Source organism: Felis catus, chromosome E3, assembly GCF_018350175.1.
Source record: "Felis catus isolate Fca126 chromosome E3, F.catus_Fca126_mat1.0, whole genome shotgun sequence".
In the NCBI taxonomy this organism is placed as follows: domain Eukaryota; kingdom Metazoa; phylum Chordata; class Mammalia; order Carnivora; family Felidae; genus Felis; species Felis catus.
In genome coordinates this window covers 8,046,694-8,060,635 of record NC_058383.1, presented here as the reverse complement: position 1 = coordinate 8,060,635, position 13,942 = coordinate 8,046,694, and the positions used below count along the sequence as shown (strand labels likewise).

Below are 13,942 nucleotides of genomic sequence, written 5' to 3'. Positions count from 1 at the left end.
CTGATACTTTCTAGAATTCCTTGTCTCAGCGTGGCATTGCCTCGCTGCAGAAAAGAGAAGATTTGTGAGAGAATTGTTAGAAATACGGGTTTTGCTCATGTAGAGTCCTAGACTTCAAGTGGTTTACATCATTTTGAAGACAGTGGGCTGGATTTCTTCACTGTTAGCAAACGGTGAATGTAGCGAATCTGTGAGTTAGTGGATCCAGCGTGGCTTGTGTCTGCAGAGAGGAGTTCGGATTCGAGGCCGTGGGCAGTTGGGAGTCACTATGGTTGCCTGAGCTGATGAATAACTTGGCGAGAACACTTTTAAGAAGGTTAACCTTACAGTAATCTGGGGGACAATATGAAAGGATAAATGGAAGGCTGGAAGATCATCTTTGGGAATCCAGGCACAAAGATGAAATGGAGAGTTACAAATTGGAGAGGTGCCTGAAATGGGCCAATCAACTCACGCTGATGACTAATTTGTATTGTCACCCTACAAACCCTGCCGACACCTCCCTGAGCCTTCCCTCACCTGGTTGTAGCGGTGGTTCCTGCGGTGGTTGGCAGGGGGGTGGCCTGAAGCCTTTTCATCTCTATGAGTTTATGCTCTGTGTTTCTCCGTCTTGTGATAACCTGTGCACCCACTTTTTGCACATTCTTTAAGTAGTCCATAGTTCCCAGATGATGTTATTTGTAGTCATCATTGTTTTTTCAACAACTTCTTCTTCTTCTTCTTTCTTCTTTCTTCTTTCTTCTTTCTTCTTCTTCTTTTTAACTGAGCAATCAGGACCTTACTATATGCTGTTCCTAACAGTTTGGACAATTAGAATATCTTCTGTGGTGGATGTTTGCCCTTCTTTTCACTTCCCAGGCTCCAACCCCATGTCGTAGGGTTTGGGAATCCCACCTTATGAGTCTAGGGTGAGACAGAACAACCTCCCAGTGAAACATTAGAAGTTTCCTGGGGTGTTTGGGCGGTTCAGTCAGTCAAGCGTCCAACTTCAGCTCAGGTCATGATCTCGTGGTTTGGGAGTTCGAGCCCCAAGTTGGGTTCTATGCTGACAGCTCAGAGCCTGGAGCCTGTTTCAGATTCTGTATCTCCCTGCCTCTCTCTGCCCTCCCCTGCTTTCACTCTGTCTCTCAAAATAAATAAATAAACATTTTTAAAAAGAGAGAAGTTTCCTGACTTTCACTTTTGCAGCCTTCTTCGTGCCCAGAGCATTGGCATGTCTGCTGGACTCGACCAATCTGTGCATGTGTCCGGACTTTGGTCCAGGAAGGAATGAGGTGATGGAGGGGATATAAGACTCTGGTAGAAGGGCAGAGGGTCAAAACCTAGGGTGCCAGTACAGTGGCACCAATGGCAGTGTCCGGGGCCCAGTGAAGGTTATAGGGCAGAGTCACCAGTGTGATTTGGGGCGCTACCTCTAGTGTGAGACCTTCCTCTGGTTCTCTGGCCCTCCTGGAAATTCCCTGAGCTCCCCAGTTTCCTCTGGTGCTTCCCTTAGCTAGAGTTGGTTTCTGTCCCTGGTAGCTAAGAACCTTGCCTGGTACTCTCGGTAAGCATGCCGTGTTGTCCCTTGGCTGCACGTGTGAGTTGGCCTTGTCTCTTCAGCTGGATTGTCTCCTTCAGAGATGGTATCTTTTTTTTTATGTTTATTTATTTACTTAGAGCATGAGCAGAGGAGGGGCAGAGAGAGAGAGGGAGGGAGAGAGAGAGAGAGAGAGAGAGAGAGAGAGGGAGAGACAGAGAATCCTAAGCAGGTTCCATGCTGTCAGCACAGAGCCCGATCCAGGGTTCAGACCCACAACTGTGAGATCATGACCTGAGGCAGAATTGAGAGTCAGATGCTTAACTGACTGAGCCACCCAGGCGCTCCCTTCAGGGATGGCATCTTATTCATCTTCTGTTTCTTCACAGCGTCAAACATAGTGCTTGTTGACTGGCTTCAATTATGATTGGTATTCATGGTTATCAAATCTAGATATTTAACTCTTCTAATCCAAACTATTCTAAACTCTAATTTTGTGTATGGTGGGTAGCATATTCAACATGTATTATTTCTGCTAGAGGATGAACTGTCTTTTGGTGTTTCTACTGTGCCTGGCACAATGCCTGACATACGGCAGCAGATACCCAACATTAGTAGAATAAGCGTATCCTGGATCCCCCATTTGGAAATCCCAATGTCGTCTCAAAATTCACTTGATAAAACCTTCGCCTTCCCCTGAAACCATCCCATCTTTTGGTTTCCCGCCATGGTCAATGTCACTGCCTTTTCCTAGACTTGCAGACTATGAGCCTGGGACGTGAAGGATAACAAGAAAGCATGGCTGATTCAAGGGACATAGTCCAGACTTGCCTGACTAGATCAGGAGAGGGGGAGACTTACTGGCTGGGTTATCAGAGGAGGGAGGAGCAGTCTCAAGGTGACTTGGGACTTCCTCCTCAGGTGTGTCCCTTGAATGTGCCTTGTTATTATTTTTCCTTTGTCATTTTGTCCACAGCGTTTTCTCAGATGCCCTACAGTTCTGCCCCACAGACCCAAATCCGTCTTCTCCATCTTGTAAGTTTCCAGCAAACGCCCCACTCCCAAGTAAGCCTCACAGTCTGGTGTAGACTCTAGTGATCATTTCGACAGTGTTCCCTTCAGCCCTTTTTGAAGTGACTCACGTAGCATTGCAGCTTTTTAGTGTCTATTCTCCTTAGGTACTGGATAGTTAGAAAGACCACTTACACTTTGCAAAACGTGCTTCACAGCACCCCTATCAAGTTAAGCTTTTAAATAAATACTTGTTTGATTGAATGGGGTTCAACCTCAGGAAGATTTTGGGAGAAGCCACAGCTGCTTTGCTTCAAGAAGAGCTTTCCACTGGAGTCAAAGCGACACCTGGTGGCTAAGGGATAAAAGGCCATGTGGTGGTAGGACGCCGGTGTGCTGGCTGCAAGGCAGAGGTGTGAGCGCAGGACCCTCTGGTGACTGGCACGTGAGACCCGTGTTCACAAATGCCACAGCCTAAGTAGTTTTGCTACTCTCACCCCAAAATTTACTTGAGGAACCACCTCAAGGAAAGCGGCTTGGAAAACAGATGGTGTCTCCTTGACAAGTTTCATTCTGATGGAATATTTTTTTACCATTGAGGGATTTACAGAATGAGTCATACCCTTTGCCCACACGTGGGCAGATAAATAATCCCACTGCGTGAGGCTTATGAGAAATGTAATGATGGCTGGAAGCAGATCTGGTTGGTTTTTCATTTCTAAAGAAATAGAGGAAGAGAAATTTGGAAGGGTAAGGAGGGGGCCCGGGCGGAGCCAAGCAGGACCAGGCAGGCTTTCCACTGTGAGGCTACATCGTCATCTCTGTGCTCAAAATATCCAAGAAAAGCAGAGGGCACCGCTAAATGGGGCACTTCCTGGAGCAAACTCTCTCTGCGGGGGTGAGGCCTTCTGATGAACCCTTTTCTTCTGAGACCTCTCAGCATGTATGGATGGTTTCTGAACTGCCCACTGTCAAATCAGGCTAACTTGTTATGGTTTTTGAGGCTCTTGTGGTTTCTAAGCAAATCTGTTACAGATAGGTAAAATCCTCAACAACTAGCCCAGTACCTGGAACTGGGTGTAAGGAGGACACAAGATCTGTCTGAGTCCCTGTATCCCTGAATTCTTGGACCGTTGCCTTCATGACCCCAGCTACCTACTACAAGCTGAAAGGGAGACCGGTGTGAGCGGAAGGGAGTATTCTTGCCGGAAGAGGAATACTTTAGTACCAGCTGAAGTTTTGGCTACAAATCTCAGTGATCTCGTGAACTGGATTAGGCCGTGTCTAGTTTGGGTAGCCCTGGTCTGAGCCAGCTAGAAGCAGGCCAAAGTCGCCTCTATGGCCCCTTTTCTCTAGTTCTGTGACCATATCTTGGTCCTACAGGGGTTGCCAGAGATTTGGAAAGGGAAGAGGAAGCACTCATTGAGATTGAGAGCATCTCTCTAAAGCTGAGAGTGGGCTTTAGTGGGCTATGCGTTCTACTCCTTTCTTCTGGGTCTTGCTCTGGTTCCCATTTCCTTCCTTCCTTCCTTCCTTCCTTCCTTCCTTCCTTCCTTCCTTCCTTCCTTCCTTCTTTCCATTAAGTTTAAAATTTTAATTCCAGTAAAGTTAATCCTTTGGCTTTCTAAGGAGAGAGGAAGACTTTCCTTCCAGGTTGGATTGGGCTTTAGGACCCCTCTTACTATATAGACCCTCATGAGGGAAGAGAAGGCCTGAAAAAAGATGAATCCAAAGAGATGAATCCATAAAGAGAAGATGCCAGACATCGGCACCCACCTGGAACACATTAGTGCACCATGTTGGAGGCTTCCAAGAAGGTCCCTGACTGTCCCTCGAGAGGGACACAGGAATGGCGGGGGCAGTGGGAAGGCCTTTCGCACAGGTCGAGTGAGTGAGGGCGAGCAGTAAACAGATGCCCCTCCTGAATTTATGTCATGATCTAAAACTGCTCCAAGGAAGTCTAACACAATTTAGAGAAAGTTGTAACGTGAAGGTTCCTTTAGTTCAAGGCCTGAAATCTATCTTTATCCATGGTAGTGGGCTTATTTAAGCTTGAGAACGGGTAAGATTCTAACCAGGCAGAATGATCACTTTTGGCTGTTTTTGTGCCATTTGAAGATGTTCTTATTACCCAACCCATGGGGAGTGCCAGGCGAAGGAAACAGACTCTGGGTTTTGAGAAGTGGGGAGTGGGGCAGGTGCAGGGTGGGGCATTTGGCGGGGAAGGAGATGGCATGAACAGAGATGGGAACTCCCAGGGGCAGTGGGCATGAGCAGGCCTGTCAGGGAAGGTATGAGGTGACAGGTGTTCGGGGGACCCCTCTTTCCCTTTTGACGGTGGCACCCAGTGTGGGGGGTGTGGAATTATGCCCTGCACACCATGTCCCTTGGGTCTTGTGCAGCCCCGGTGGTCCACCCTGTGGACTTCCCTGTGGCAGGTCTTCGTGCCTTGGGCTTGTGGGTGTGTGTTTCGTAAAGCTCCCCTTTACTGGAGAAGGGCTGTGCACTGATGAGCTTTTGACTTGGCACTGTGCAAAATGTTGGAAATAAAGGCAGGGACTCTTTCGGACTATTTTTAATTATTTATTATTTTTAAAAAATATTTTACTTGTTTATATATCAAAAGTGAAAAAGCATGTAATTCAACAGTTTCAAGAATGTTGGACCCCGCATTGGGGTATCCTTACGGGTACTGTGTGCGGCTGTCACTCTCCAGTGCATGATGAGAAACAAACAAACAGACACACAAAGAACAAAGATTTTTCACTGAGGAGCACGGTGGGATGATTAGGGTCCTACTGGCTCACATTCATTCGTTCGACATCTATGTGCAATTCTTCGATGAATCGGTCTTGATGTCATGCCCCCTAGCTCGTTGGTTTTCAGAAAGATTACCTAGCTGGGGTAGTTGAGTCCAGGCTCATGGTCTCTCTCATTCTCTCTCCTCTCCCTCCTCTTTCTCAGTCTCTCTCTCTCTCCCTCTCCCTCTCTCACGTGTCCACTGCTCACACACAGCAGCCGGAAATGACACGTTGAAGTGAGTCACCAATGCGGCTATGAATCACCCTGTAATTGGGGAAAGTTCTGTCCTTCTAGGTCGTGCAGCCCCTTGCTCTCGTGTTCCTAAATATATTGGAAAATTTTGAAACCACTCTGTCCTCACTCCGATCTCTCTTACCCGCCACATCCTTTTGGTCCCTAAAGTGGGCTGAAGTTAGATCATCTTGCGGGGGGGTGTCTCAGCCCTCGAGTGGAGAAGGGCGAGGAAAAGAAGGCTCGGGCAGCCACAAGGTGGCAGTGTGGGCCCCACCATGCTGGCCACCCAGCAGGGTGGCCAGTCAAGTGGCCAGACTCCTGAGATGCAATGACCAAGACCACCGAGGAACACTACTAGCTAGTTCAGATTATACGTTTCTCTTGAGAGTCCTCTTTCTCTTTAACAAGCACATGTGGACAAGGCTGTGATAAATACTAGGCACACCCCGGCATCCCACCCTCCCCACCAGATGAGGGCCGAGAGCCAGGCACACATCCCACTCTCCCCACCCCCCCACCCCCCCCCATTCCTGCAAAATAAAGTTTGTGGGAAGCAGAAACCTGCTTCTATGAGTAAACAAGTCACCTACACTCCAAAATAATACATGCACACTGTTTCTGGGAGGGAGCCGGCCAGGTCGGAGGGGGTCTCCGCAGGGAGGCGGGCAGGTGCTCTGTCCGTGTGCAGGACCGCCGAGCCAGGGAGCACAGGCCTTGAGATGAAAGGGTGTCTCTTCCACTGGCCTTCTTTGGCCCGCCGCCAGCCTCCTCAGCAGTGGCAGACAGTGCAAGAGTGACAGCAACGTGACTGGAACGCAAATAGTGTCTACCAAGCGCACAAAAGCCCCCGTAAAGCCTTCTGGTGCCATCCTGCCAGGGTCTCGGTGGGGTCCAGGTCTGAAGACCCGGATGGGCAGAGCGATGGGCAGAAGCAGCTGTGCGTGTGCCTGTGCATGTTTTACAGTCTGCTTTGGAGACTCAGCTGAGCGTTGGCGGTCTCCCCGGGGGGCTCCACGAGGGAGTTTTCCTGAAAGGTCCTCTTCTCCATTCCTGGGAGAGGCTGAGGTCTAAGAGGCAGATTTGAAAGATTTACCATTTTTTTTTTTTTTGAAGGCAAAGGCCTTCTCTTTCTCCAGAAAAATTAATTAAAATAAAAGTTTTCTTCCTTTGGAGTTCTTTCTTCTTGGCTACATCTCCAGTTCTGTCACAGATGAGGACTGCTTCACCCTCGTGGTCAGGGTTCCATCACTTGGCCCATGAAGAGGACTGTTCCTGAGAATGGAAGAATCGTAGGAGATGAGAACGGGGAGAAATGGCATGGCTCGCCCAGCCCCATGTTTATGGATGAGCTGAGATGTGAGAACGCGAGTGAGCTGTCTGGAGTCCCAGCTTTTGGAGTGACTAAGCTAGGGCTGGGGTCCTGGCACGGTGCTCAATTTGTGACAGAGCGTCATCCCTGAAGGGAGGAGGAGGGGCAGAGTTATGGACTGGGGCAGGAGGGAGCGTCTACACCTGTCTGGACTGGTGTCTGAGGCGAAGAGACGCGGGGGCAGGGGGCAGTGGAGCCTCCCCGCCCCGGCTCACCTGTGGGGTTGTGCCGAACCACGAAGAGGAAGGGTCTGTCCATGATGATCTCCTCGGGGGCCATTCGGGCTGATACAATAATGGCTGAGAGAGAGGAAACAATGTTAGAACAGAGGGACTGGGCACTGGTGCCTGGATTGATCATAAGTGATCCATTGACACCAGCCTTCTGATGGCAGCATTGGAGGGCGACTAGGAGGCTTAGTTGTTCTTCCCATCACAAACTTTTAACAGTTTAGGGAAGTTCTCTGAGGACTGGCTGCCTCCAGGCATTTCAGAGAGATTTACCAGCTACTCACCAACAGCTATTTGTGTAACCCTTTTTAGAATGTTGATAAGCAAGTTCCTTAAGCCGACTGGCCACCATGAGCACAAAGCCAAGGCTTCCTTTGAGGGGCCTTTTCACCTTCACGGGGCCTCAGGAGCCATTGGGTGGGGGACCGGGATCCCAGGAAAAGTGGGCCTACAGCAGGCTAAGAAACTCTGGGGGGATAAGGGTGATGCCCTGAGCACCTGGTGTGGGGGGTGCCCCTCTTCGAGGAGAGGCTGGTGAAGCAGGGCCGTGGGGTTCCTCCCAGACGTGGGCCCCTCCTTGGAAGTCCTGGGGGGACGCTCACCAGGCCTCACCTGAGCCTGACTCACCTGTGGAGGAGGACGCCACCGTGCCGCTCTCATTCACCTCGATCTTGACTTTTTGCAGCGCCTGTGACACGTACAGTGCCTCTTCATCTGAAACAAGCGGATCCGAGTGTGGATCAGCTGGGGTTCTCAGAGATACACTCCTTTGTCCTCTCGGGGGGCCCCCCAGTCCACCAGCATAAGGAGGAGGTGGAAGGAAAATCTCTTACCTGAGAGACTCGAGAAGTCCGCCTGGTTTGGCTTAAACATGTCAGTCATCCCCAAGTTCTCCAGGGGTCTCCGGAGGTTGACTTCACTTTCCAGGGAGAACCTGTAAACAGGAGGGGGAAATAGCTCGAGCTCAGGCCGCCCCTTGTTGCCTCTGCCAGGCCCTGTCCACGTATCCCCCTCAGCTGACGGGATGGGGATAGGTGTGAAAGCGGAGGAGGGAGGCTTGGTTTTTTCACATCTGTGCGTCAGGTGTAATGTAAATGAACAACCCCTACCCTCACCCCCTGGAATCTTGAGGGGGGCGCTGGCAAAGGGCACATCCTCCTGCAAGATATTTGAACAAAAATCTGGTCTGTAGATTGTGTTTCTGGGAGCGAATTCTGAAGAGGACTCCAGCAGAGAGGTTTTGGGGCACCTCTGCTTCCCATCAGGGCCCGAGTCACCTCGGTTCTCGTTTTCTACACGTGGGGGTGGGTGGGGGTAGAGAACACAAGGGCACCCTAAACAACTGAACCTTCCTCTTTCCCCAAGCATGGCATTATAACAGCTGGAACTTCGGGGTAGGTGTGGTGGGAGGCTTCCTTGCAATTCTGGAATTACCCAGTCTCAGCCTTCTCCACCCTCTGTACTCCTGCAGAAGGATTTTTTTAATCTGCTTTGTTGGAAGCCAGCTAGAAGCTGTAGTTCTGGCTGCTTTGTCTCCTTTTGTCTCTTGTTTGGATGTTGATTTGAGCAGATGGGGGTGGGAGAGGGTCATCTCAAAGGCTGATCCATCCCCCTCCCCTCCCCCTCATTTTTCTGGCTCTTCTTTTGGTTGGCTTTTGCTGGATATTCTGAGGGTGGGGAGTGTGGGGGCAAGGTCTAGGAAAATTCCCCGCTGCCCTCTGCCCTCCAGCAGAAACAGGAGCAGAGATGAGGAGAGGAATCTTAATCAAACCCAGGCCAGAGTGTTTCCCATCAGCTTCCCACACATGTCCCTGCCCTGCAAATGTCATACTTGGGAAACATGGGGGTGGTCCCTTCAGGGAGCCTTGGGGGAGGGGAGGGGTAGATAGAGAGGATTAGAGCATTGGCAAGTGTGGTGCGAGCAAGGGGTGACTTACTTGGGCAGAACCAGGAGGCGGAGCTGTCTGGTCATATTCCCTTTCCACTGGCTGATGAGCTGGGCATCCAGGATGTTGGTGAGGGCAGAGAGAGGCACCTCTTTTTCATAGGGAGCAGCAATGAACATGCTGAGAGTGTCCCCGTGGTAGGGCAATTCCAGGATGTCATAGTAATGGCCGTCGGGGGTGGAAAACTCAGCTGTGAAGACACCAAGATGGCGCACTGAAAATGGCTTCAGCTCTCGTTGCTTCTGACCCGGCACTGGCTTTTCAGCTAGTTCTGTCTCATCCATTCTTTCTGGAAGCCACCTCTCCACCCTGGCTTTTGAGGCTCCCTAGTCAGTGTTTTTTATCCCCATTTCCCTCCTCTTCTGCCAATTCAGCATCTTCTGATACTGTCTCCTTTTGGCCTTCTTTGCCTTTACCCCCCTCTCCCCCACACCCAGCCACTGATTTATCCCAGCGTCTCCTTCATCTCAACTTCCACATAGGCCTTCCCCCAGCAGGATCTGTGAGCCCCTGGTGATCACCTAGAAACACGTGGGTCATGTGGTCATATTTGGGGCTGGAGGGACTTTCTGGACTTTTTTTTTTTTTTTTGGTGTTTTTATTTAATTTTGAGAGACAGAGAGAGACAGAGCTCAAGCGGGGGAGGGGGAGAGAGAGGAAACAGAATCCGAAGCAGACTCCAGGCTCCGAGCTGACAGCAAAGAGCGTGATGCAGAGCTCGAACTCGCCAACTGGGAGATCATGACCTGAGCCAAAGTTGGATACTTAACTGACTGAGCCACCCAGGCACCCTGCACTCTCATCTTGCGTGATATAAAGCTACTTTCTGCTGCTCCAGTTATCCCAGTAGCTCCTACCTGGGGATTCTTTGTCAAAGATGAGCTATATTCGAGGGGTTCTCCTCCCTGAGAGGGGAGCACCCCGGGGAAGAGATGCGGTAGCTGTGGGACTTGGGGAAAGGGTTTTGTACTCACTGTAGTTGAACTTATTGGTCTGAGCCATCATGGGCACAGAAACGGTGCTGCCATCAGATTTGTGGAAGAGGCGGTGGTGGGTGCCTGACTCTGGGAAGGGCGTCTTCCACTGGCCATTGAAGTAGAGGGCATTCACCAGCATCAGGCGCGTCAGCTGGTTCACGGCCCCTTCGCCCAGTAAGTCGCCAATCATGCCTACGGGAAAGCCAGGTGAGCAGGAGGCTAAATATGTTTTGACCCTTTTAGATTGTTCCCTTCAGTCCTTTGAGGGGATCCGGTCAGGAGGCAGACGGGGGTGTAAGTGAGCCAGTCTAGCTGTGTTCAACCTGTTCATCTTCCTAAGAGTCTCAGGAAAGCTTCCCGCTCATCGCATGCTCTGGCGCTGGGATCCTGCCCAGGATCAGACCCGGACACTTAAGTCTTGCCTTACTTTGCTCCCCCAGCAGCAGTGTGGAGGAGCTGTGTGTGTTTCTTGTGGTTATTGCTGTTGTCATGACATCTCACGGCACGTTAGGGAGGCCCTTAGAGTCGGTTCGTGAGAGGGCCTACTTTGAAAACTAAGACGCTCTGATTCTTACAGCACCTGCCCTGTCTACAGAGAACAGCATGCTGATGGGGAGAGGTTGGGATTCTGGGGACTTGTTTCTAGGTCCCCTTCCTCTGCAGGCCCTTGGGACTGGCCTCCGCTCCCTGCCCGCTCACCTTTCGTGTGTGTCTTCACCCAGTCGTTGACGATGAACCTGGCTCTGTCCACCTCTGAGAAGTCCACTTGCTTGACCGTGGTCCGGAAGAGCCTGAAGAAGTGAGGCATGAAGCCCTTGACCAGCTTCAGATCCCGCTGGACGAAGATGGCATCGGCCGTGCTGATCTCATCCTTGTTCCACGGCCCCATGAGCTCCTTGTACAGCTGGCGGAGGGCAGGGGCCATGCCCTTCTCTGTGCCGAGGCAGGGCCGAGAGGACACATTAGCTTATGTTGAGCCGAGGGCCCCCAGCCGGGCCAACTTCCCCCAGGAGAGGCCCAACGTTGCGCATGTGGATGGGGCTCTTCTGTTCCCCCAGGGGTCTCTGGAGGGAGATTCCCTTCCAGACCTTAATCTCTTCGGCATCTCTCTCTTCTCCTCAAAAATCTCAGGCCCTAACCCCTTTTTGGGTTAGAATACTTTTCTCTGCTTTTGACGAACCCTAAGTTTTTTCTTACCGTAAGACTAGCTGTGCTAAGCATTCACATGTATAATCCTATTTAATCCTCACGGCAGCTCTATGTGGTAGATAGTTTTATCGTCCCCATTTTGCAGATGTGGAAGCTGAGGTCCAGAGGTGTTAAGGTAGTAAGTGGTGAGGCACACCTGTTTTACACCACATCCCCTGGCCTGTGCCCCTTGTGACTGACCCAGAGCCCAGTAAAGATGCCCCGTGACATGGCCGCATAGGAGCTGGCTCGGCTCAGCTGGCGTCCGCCCGCCTTCTGCTTCTGGTTGCTTACACCCCTGTCCCGTGAAGACAGTGTGAGTGCCCGCCCCCTGCTCTGCCCTGTCTCTCACCATCAATCTGGAACTGCATGGCTGCTTGGATCTGCTGCCGAGTCTCTCCCCCTGTCGTCAGCTGCAACATGGCCAGGACCGAGGCCACCCCGTAAGGTGAGAAAACCATGTTGCGGTCCTTGGAGGCCCATGCCACCTGCTGAAACACCTTCACTCCAAAGTCTGTGGTCAGTCGGGCCGCCTGAGTCTGGCGGTGGTAGGAGGCCGACCCTTCACCAAAGACGAGGGCCAGGCCCAGGGCTAGGCAGGCGAAGACTGGAGACATCCGCATCCTAGAGCAAGCGGAAAAGGATCTGGTGAGAGGAGAGTTCTGGAAAGCGGCACCCCAATCACAGGCCAGGCTCCTCGGGTTCACCACTGGCAGGTGATACCTAAACACGAGGACAGGAGTCCTTAAGAAACCCTGATGGGCTCCGATTCTGAGCCTTTCCCCTCGTCTCAGCCCCAGGGAGTCTTTTTTTTTTTTAATTTTTTTAAAGTTTATTTATTTTTGAGAAAGAGAGACACAGAGCCCGTGCTGGGGAGGGGCAGAGAGAGAGAGGGAGACACAGAATCCGAAGCAGGCTCCAGGCTCCGAGCTGTCAGCACAGAGCCCGACGTGGGGCCAGAACCCACGAACCGTGAGATCATGATCAGCCCCAGGGAGCCTTAAGTGCATTTCCACCAGTGGGACTTTGGGGAACCCCTGGCAGCACCCTGTAGCGTATCTCCCTTCCCTTCAGGAGGCCAAAAGACTAAATTGTAATAACGCCTTTGATTTGCATAATGCTCTTAATTCTCTCCTAAAGCTTTCTCAACCGTGAATTTTATCGAGCGAGCCGGCGTGAAAAGCCCCTTTCCAGAAGTGGGCTGGGCGTCCTGATGGAGAGGGACGGAGAGTCGAAGCCCCTGTTTCTGTGTGGTGGGGTTGACGGTGTGGCCTGGCCACCTTCCGTCAACTCAGGTCTGCAGTTCTCCAGGGGGAAAAAGAGGAAAAGTGAGGATCGTGGACAGAGAACATTTTATGGGAGGGGTGTTCTTCGCTTTAACCTCAGGAGGAGATGGAGTTTTTTTTCTCTTACCTGAAGTTCTCAAAGGCCCCTCGTGATTGGTGGTCTGTCCTGCTGTTGCTGAATCGTGGTGATTCTGCAGCTGGAGAGGGCGTGTGGCTCTCCCGACAGTGCTCTTGGCCCCGCAGCCAGACGCAGCTGTGTTCCTCCAGAGGCTGCCGCCTCCCTTTATACCAGATGTGGGCAGGAAATAGATGAACTCATGGTTCAGCCCCACCCACTTTCTCGCTCTGCAAGTCCCTCTGAACAGCTGGCCAGGCCCCCTCGGCACCTCCCTCTGCCCAACTTGCAGAGGCGTGTGCGCGTGCTGTTCTGTGTGTACGTGTGTCAGAGGGGTCAGGAACAATTGGGCAAACCCCGGTCGCCTTGGCCCGAGGGCCTCCCTGGACTTGCTACCCTCTGCCTGTGTCCCCCTCTTTTTGGATGATCTTCCAGCTCGACCCCTGGCAGTGCCAGGCGGCCCCAAACTACCCCGTGTTTGGGATTACCTTCCCCGATACACAGCTGGGGAAAAACAGTTTACGTTTCCTCCTTTTGGAGAAACGGGTCACCGCGTAGTTACCAAAGAAGCCGTGAACTTTTGTCTGCCAGTGCTGTCCAGTCTGTACGTGCTGGCCAGCCTGGGGAGAACACCCCTCCCTCCTCTTGGCCTCATTCCAGTGGCCAGAGGGCACGGAGCGTGCCATGTGATTGTCTGGGTTTTGACTATCTAGGACATGAGCATGCGGAGGACTCCCTTCCGTTTTTCCCTCTTCCCTGCCAGGTGCGCGCCCGCCCGCTGGTCGATGATACACAGCTGACTCTCCCACGTGTCCAGACTCTTAAGATGCCCTCGAGGCCCTCTTTTGTGCCAACAGCCGTGTCTGGAGGGGGTTTGGGTGTGCTGGATGGGGTGATGGTGATGGAGGCTGAAAGAAACCAGGGGTTGACAGGGTAAAGACTTGGCAAGGAAGTAGGAGCCCAATGTGTAAGTTTCATTTCTTTAAGCTGCCTTCTGTGCCTGGGGAGAATTATACCTTATCCTTTCCTCGAGACACAGACACCTGCGGGGTGGTGCTGGGGCGGCCAGCGAGAGTCAGTTCGTGGCGGGTTTGTGGGGTGTGCTTCCAGGACACCGGGCTTGGGGATGGAAGACTAACCAAACAATTCTGCAGAGGGTGGGAATTGGCCAGAGACTGGTGCGTGGGACTGCACCTGGGGGCTTGGCAGGGTCAGGTCACGTGCCCAGGATGTTGTGGACAGAGGGGTGGCTGGGTGGGGAGATG

At 51.9% G+C, this 13,942-nt stretch overlaps 1 protein-coding gene across 1 annotated transcript; it reads right to left on the bottom strand.

Moving 5' to 3' along the window:
- Positions 1-5,100: 5,100 nt before the first annotated feature.
- SERPINE1 (serpin family E member 1) lies at positions 5,101-12,847 on the bottom strand. The gene is made up of 9 exons (XM_003998526.6): positions 12,690-12,847; positions 11,629-11,900; positions 10,788-11,021; positions 10,086-10,280; positions 9,103-9,301; positions 7,999-8,099; positions 7,793-7,879; positions 7,151-7,234; positions 5,101-6,838 (listed from the first exon to the last, which is right to left on the bottom strand). The coding sequence occupies exons 2-9, from the start codon at positions 11,897-11,899 to the stop codon at positions 6,801-6,803; spliced, it is 1,209 nt and encodes a 402-aa protein (XP_003998575.2). The 5' UTR covers position 11,900; positions 12,690-12,847; the 3' UTR covers positions 5,101-6,800.
- Positions 12,848-13,942: the final 1,095 nt, after the last annotated feature.